Below are 7,239 nucleotides of genomic sequence, written 5' to 3' on the forward strand. Positions count from 1 at the left end.
GCCAGCCTTCTGGTTAGCAGTCAAATGCCTTAGGCACTACGTCACCAGAGCTCCTCATAATAACAACACACATATACAGATATATATCTTAAATTTTGAACCATGTACATATTCATTAAATGTAATTATAAAAAATCAACAATAAAGTATTAATCTGATCATATCACTTTCCTACTTAAATTCTTCAGGAAAAAGATTTCTGAACATCAGAGTAGGAGTCCCTGAGGGGTGCAAATGGTTAAGCACCTGACCAACAGCTCAAAGGATGGTGGTTTGAATCTACCCAGAGGTGCCTTTGAAGAGAGTCCTGGTGATCTGCTTTTGAAAGGTCTATGGAGCACAGCTGTAATCTGCACACAGAGTTGAAGCCAATTCAATGGCAACTAATAAAAACAAACATCAGAGCCCAGTGTCTCACCATCTCTCTCATCCTGTATTCCACCTGCAGTTCCATAAGCCACATGGTTTTTTCAGGATGCCCTCCTCCAGGAGGCCTCTCCTGCTAGCATGCCCCCATCCTGCTGAGTCTTATGCTCCTCCTTTGGGTTCCTCTGATGCATACCATTATGTATCTGAACAGCTAACACACACACAATATGTCACCTTCCTTAGATTTTCTGTTCCTTGAGGACCAGGAATGAATTTTCATCATATCCCAGCAACTAGCATAGCTGCTTGGTTCTCAGTAAACACTTAAAAAATCCTTATTGACTGAACAAGTGACATCATGAATGGAATGAGGAATTTATAACTATAAAAATACTATTTATCTGATTACACAGCCCTAGAGCATGGATGGTATGTCTGCCTCATAGTGAAACCTCCTTGTAAAACACTCTGCTCAACGACTGAACAATTTACATTTTATTCTCCAAGTGCCTGGAGACAAGATTCCTCAATCCTTAGAAAAGAAGCCAAAATTTTCAGCAGCTCTACAAAGAGGTAGAAAAGACAGAAGATTTCAGACAAAAGCTTCAAGAAAAGTCTTAAATGACCATTAAAAGGGGCTAATAAAATGTCTCCTCCACTGACTTCAGTCTGTTGTATTATGGTGGTTTGTGCTGTATTTCAGATACCAGCAGAGTCACCCACAGTGAACAGGGTTCAGTGGAATTCCAGATTAAGACATGCTAGAAAGACAGACCTGGGGACCTCCTTCTGAAAATTAACCAATAAAAACTCTATGGATCACAACACAATATTATCTGAAATGAAGTTGGAAGATAAGCCCTTAGGTTGGAAGGCACTCAAAATACAAGTGGATACAACAAAGTACTCATGCATACCAACAATCCTGAAAGATGGCGCAGGACCAGAAGACCTTTCATTCTGTTGCACATGGGTCACCATGACTCAGAGCTGACTCAATGGCAACTTACAACAACAATAAAAGGTTTCAGAAAGGACTTAAAATAAAAAAAGGCTTTCCCACAGCACACCAATAGCTCCTGTTACAAAAACTGTTGTTAATCCCTCAGCTCAAAGATAGAGCCCACAGGTGGCTGTGCCCATTTTACCTAATGAATTTTTACAATTATCTAATTTTCGTTCATCTTCTCCCTCAAGGTGAATATCAATAATGTTAATAAAATCATGACTTCTACTGAGGGCTCCTGGCCCATATTTTATTTTCCATCTTTTATTCAGAGATAGCTAGTGTTGAATAAACCAAGTTTCCATTCTGGAGGCTATAGATAAAAATAGCTGCATTGCTCTGAATAGATAGTAATTTCCAATGCACACTAATGAAGTGAAGTTTTCTGTCCTACAAATGTAAAATGCTGTCCTACTCATATCCAGAGCATCAGGTGCTCTGTAGGATACCAAGCCAAATAAAAAGTGCCATTTTAACCAAGCCTTCACTGAAGATCCAGATTCAAACAATTCCTGCCTCCATGAGCCTCAAAGTGAGTTACAATCCCCTCTGCTACACCACAGCTTCTGTTACTGCCACTCAAGCCAGAGCATAAGTAAAATCGAGATACACTCTACGGATCACGTAATACACAGTTTCCACTTCCCTGAGACCAGAAGAACTAGATACTGCCCAGCTACCACTACCTACTGCTCTGATCAGGATCACAACAGAAGGTCCTGGGCAGAGTGGGAGAAAATAAAAAAGTGAACAAAACTCAAAATAATAAAAATGACCAGACTGGTCTGATGGGGACTGGTAGAACCCCTGAGACAGTGGTCTTTAGATACCTTTCAAACCTGGAATTGAAACCACCTCCAGGGGATAACTTTCAGCCAAACAATAGACAGGCCTACAAAGTGACACATGAACAACAGCAGCAGGGAGGAATGTACACCTCAGAACAATCAACCATACAAGGTCAAAAGGGCAAAAACAAAGCTATGAAGGCTGAAAAGAGCAGGAAAGGATGAATGGAAATGAGGAACCCAGAGAAGAAGTGGAAAGAGTGCTGTTACATTGTGGGGATTGCAACTACTGTCACAAAATAAAACAGGCATACATTGTTGAATGGAAAACTAATTTGCTCTGCAATCTTTCACTCAAACCAAAATAAAAAGTTTTAAAAAAAAGAGTTTATTATCATTAGAATCTTGTATTTGACCTACACATTCAGGCCAAGTGCAATAGACAGCTGTTATTTTTGCCCAGTCAGCATACACTCCCTCTTGTTCTTATAATGGCACCTTATGTCGCTTTCAAAAACCAGTTCTCCAATTCTCAGTTCATGTGGGATCAGGTGGAGTTGGATAATTCTATTCCACCTCCAGTGGGAGACAGGTCACTCAGGCCTGATCAATCATGACACTCCTTTGACCACAGAGATATGATCAGGAATAGGTCCATGACTCAATTAAAGTTTGCTAGAGCCACCAGGAAAGAGGAACTCTCTTTTCCAGCCATTTTATCATTAGGAAAGGAGGTTTAGGGCATGGAGGGTAGATATTTTTGCCAGAAGGTAGGACATAACAAGTCTTTTTCTTTCTATATGCCCAGGACCTAGAACTAAGTCTCATATAATATAAAACCAAAAACAAAACTCATTGCCATCAAGTCAATTCTGACTCACAGCGACCCCCTTTGGGTTTCCAAGGTGGTAAATCTTTATAGAAGTAGATTGCCCAGTCTTCCTTCTGCGGAGTGGCTGGTGGATTTGAACTGCCAACCTTCTGGTTAGCCATCAAATGGCTTATGCTCTATGCCACCAGAGCTCCTTATACAACATAGGTCCCCAACTTGTTGAATTAAGCCACACAGCAAACAAAGACAAAAACAAAATCAGAACTACCACTACCATTATTCACCTCTCCAACAACACTGAATTTCCTGAATTTAGATTAGACGGCTAAGTGTCAAGGTTAGATAAGGTCATCTGCACATAAAGTAAAACACTGGAAACCAAGGAAAGCTGAGAGACAAAGAACTGCCTCTGATGAAGTCATTTGCTTAACAAGGCTACTTTAGGTTCTGTCATTACATTAAGAGTCCTTGAAGGCTTGAGGGTTATGCTCTCATTAACTACTCAAGGATTAATAGCTTAGGATACCTCCAAACATTACAGAAAGTGAATATAAGAACTGGTTAAAGACAACCCATACAATACCTCTAAAAGGATAAAAACTTACATATCTTATAAATGTAATTCAAAAGATGCTGGCACCCAATCTCATTCTGGAACCAACAGGAAGATGGGCCATTTAAAATGAGAAATGTTCAGTACTGAACAGAAGATTCCAAGTGAAAATATTAGACAGACCAATGTGTACATATAAATAAGGCACCTGCCCTGTGAATGACAAAGCAGAAAAACAAATACAGGACTTTCTCTTTAGATAGGAGAGAACGGATTATCAATTATCATGCAAGGAGAGAGGGAATTTAGATCAAGGATGGCCAATACACACTAAAACAGTATCCAGGACTTCCCACCACACAGAACATAAACATGAATAATGCAGGGACTCCTGAAGAATAACAAGAAGATTTTGAATGGCCAATAAGTACACACATGGAACAAACAATAAGAAGTCCAGCTACCAATCTCCTACATTCTCCATGACTGAATGACTAAAGCATGGTCCTGGCCATCATCAAGTTCACAGACTAGTCAGGGAGACCAGGAGACAAGCATATTTAATAATATGTTATGTCAGAGCAAACACACACTTCAGCAGGAGCATAGAGAAATATTGAAGGGGGGGGGGGGCGTTGAAGGTCAGGCTACCTATAGGAAGATATTACCTCTTTCCTAGTCCTAAAAATTTATCAGGATTAACCTAGAGGGAAGAGAAAAGAGATGGAGAAAGGAGGAGGAAAAAGTGTATTAAATACAAAAGAAGGAACACTGGTTTAGGAGTAAGACCTGGGTTTTAGTCCCCTAAGTTTTTTCCACAAACACACCAGTATGCAAAGTCTTGGAACACAGAACAAAGTCATAGTAATTACTATTTTTACATGCTAGCACATAGCACATCCAGGAATTTGACAGCAACATACAAATAACAGTAATAAAGCAACTAAAACCACTTGTGGTCAAGTCTCAGATTCATGGAGACCCTAATCTGTGTCAGGGTAGAAACCTACTCCATAGCGTTTTTCAACAACTGATTTTTTTTTTTTTTTCCCAGAAGTAGATCCCCAGGCCTTTCTTCATTCCTAGGCACCTTGAGATGGACTTGAACCTCCAACCATTCAGCTAGCAGTATCAACCATTTCACCATCCAGAGGCTCAAATAAAACAACTTAAGTCTTTCCTATGTTGTAAATCTAAGGCATTTGACTGCTAACCAGAAGTCTGGTGGTTCAAACCCACCAGCCACTCTGAAGGAACACTGGGCTACTTCCCAATTTTTATTTATTACTCTACTTCCATAGAGATAGCGCCTCAGAAACCCAAGGAGGGGTCCCTATGAGTGGGAAATGACTAGATGGCAGTGAGGTTGGTTTTTTGGTTGGTTAAAGTGCTAGAGATAGTGAGTTAAATAAAACAAGTCCTTTCCTTCAAGAAGCAGAGCTTACTAGAAAAAAATACAGACAATTATACAAAAATGTTGGTGACACTGAAACTCAGTATCGATAAAAAGGCACCAATAAGATAGGCACCTGTGACTTAAACTCGAATCCGTCTGACTTAAAATTCTGAGATCTTTATCAAGATGATGGGGGTGGTGAAGAAGGAGGAAAACGGGTTAAAACCTAAGGGGGGACAACAATCCTCTAACCAAATTACCTAAGGCTGAAAAAATATCGCAGAGTCCTAAGAGACCCAGCCCGTCCTGGGGGACGGAGGGGTACTATTGGGGAATAAAGAGTCTTGGTCAAAAGGGATCAGTACCTGCGCGAGTTTGAGTGTGTTGCAAACCTTCACCTGACTTCCTACCAATCTCTTGCCTTGTCCTTCCCAGTGCTATTATCCACAAACCCAGATAATCCAACCCTCACTCGGGAAACGAGGGAGCACCTTAGGGGACGCAAGCGAGCGCTCTCCGGGGACCGGGCCCGGGGCGTTCGCCTCCCGCGAGTATCGGTGCGCCGCTGCCGAGCTGCCGTGGGCCCCGGGCCGCTGGGGAGCGCCGCACCCGCAGGAGCCAGCAAGGGACGCTGCGCCAGCACCAGCCTGAGCCTCCTCGCCACCCGCTGCCCCGCACAGGAGCAAGAACAGCGGTAGCAACAGGATGCAACTGCGCCCCGGATACCATCTACGAGCTAGCCCTAGCGCGGGCGCAGCCATGTTGTCTAACGAGTCATGTGACCCTTGGGTTCACGTGGCCGTACCCTCCTTAAAGAAGCCAAACCGTGGGCTGACGTATGAAGTGGCACTGAGGTTCCTGTCTCTGCACCTTTCTCCAGGTGTCGTTCCTTTGTAGTTCTCCTTCCTGTTCAGTTGATGTCAAAACGTAACAAAATACAGCGAAACACTGCAAAAATCAAAGGCTCCTATAGTTTTGTTAGGTTGGGCAATCCTACTTCCGTAGTGATACTGCCTCGGAAACCCAAGGAGGGATCGCTATGAGTCGGGGCCGACTCGAACGGCAAAACAACAACAACAACAACCACCTATAGTTTTGTTAAGGGCCATAAAGGGCTCTAACTCATAGAAAGTCCTCGTCAAACAACGAAACACTGGCCGGTCTTTCCCCATCCTCAAAATTGTTGCTACGTTTGAGCCAATTTTTGCAGCCACTATGTCAGCCTATCTCCTTGAGGATCTTCCTCTTTTACGCTAACCCTCTACTTTTCCAAGCATGATTGCCTTCTCCAGGGTCCAGTCCCTCCTGATAAAATGTCCAAAATATGTGAGAGGAAGTTTCATCATCCTCCCCTCTAAGGAGCATTCTAGCTGTACTTCTTCCAAGACAGGTATTTCGTTCTTCTGGCAAACAAATGTTCATGGTATTACTATTTTTCACCAACACCATAATTCAAATGTATCAATTCTTAAGTTTTCCACATTCATTGTACAGGTTTCACATGAGTATGAAGTGACTGAAAAGACTAGGGCGTGAGTCAGGTGCACCTTAATCTTCAAAATGACATCTTTGCTTTTTAATACTTTAAAGAGTTCTTTTGCAGTACATTTGCACAATGAAATATATCCTTTGAATTCTTGACTGCCGCTTCCATGAGCGTTTATTGTGGATCCAAGTAAGATGAAATCCTTGACAACTTCTATCTTCTGTTTGTTTATCATGATATTCCTCACTGGTCCAGTTGTGAGGACTTTTGTTTCCTTAATGTTGAGGTGTAATCCACACTGAAGGCTGTAGTCTTCATCAGTAAGTGATTGAAGTCTGATGTCCTTGATGTCATCCCACAACACATCTGGTTTCGGTCATTAGTGTTCAATGCATCAAAACTATTCCTGAGATGGTACCTAAATTCAGGTGGGATATACGCAAGGTCAAACTTTGGTACTCGTGGACTTGTTTTAATTTTCTTAAGCTTTGGAGCTCTGGTGGCATAGTGCCTAAGGCATTTGACTGCAAACCAGAAGTCTGGGAGTTCAAACCAAACAGGCACTCATCAGAAGGAAACGGGGCAATCTACTTCTATAAAGATATTGCCTCAGAAACCAAAGGAGGGATCCTATGAGTGGGAATCAATTCCACAGCAGTGAGTTTGGTTTGTTTGTTTGTTTTTGGTTCAATTTGAACTTGCATATGAGCAATTTACAGACTTTTCCACAGTCAGCCCCAGGCCTTGTTATGACTAATGATATTGAGCTTCTTTATTGTCTCTCTTTTTTTTATATTTTATTGTGATTT

General features: G+C 41.8%; 1 protein-coding gene across 1 annotated transcript in view; it reads right to left on the reverse strand.

The window, feature by feature from the left end:
- SUMF1 (sulfatase modifying factor 1) overlaps nucleotides 1-5,705 on the reverse strand; it is a 197,502-nt gene extending 191,797 nt beyond the window's left edge. Inside the window, exon 1 of the mRNA XM_007954056.2 lies at nucleotides 5,436-5,705. Coding sequence (XP_007952247.1) covers nucleotides 5,436-5,705 — 270 coding nt within the window. The remainder of the gene's footprint in view (nucleotides 1-5,435) is intronic.
- Between the last annotated feature and the right edge of the window lie 1,534 nt (nucleotides 5,706-7,239).

The sequence above is a fragment of the Orycteropus afer genome, unplaced genomic scaffold, assembly GCF_000298275.1.
Source record: "Orycteropus afer afer isolate SDZICR_OR568_19922 unplaced genomic scaffold, OryAfe1.0 scaffold00429, whole genome shotgun sequence".
In the NCBI taxonomy this organism is placed as follows: domain Eukaryota; kingdom Metazoa; phylum Chordata; class Mammalia; order Tubulidentata; family Orycteropodidae; genus Orycteropus; species Orycteropus afer.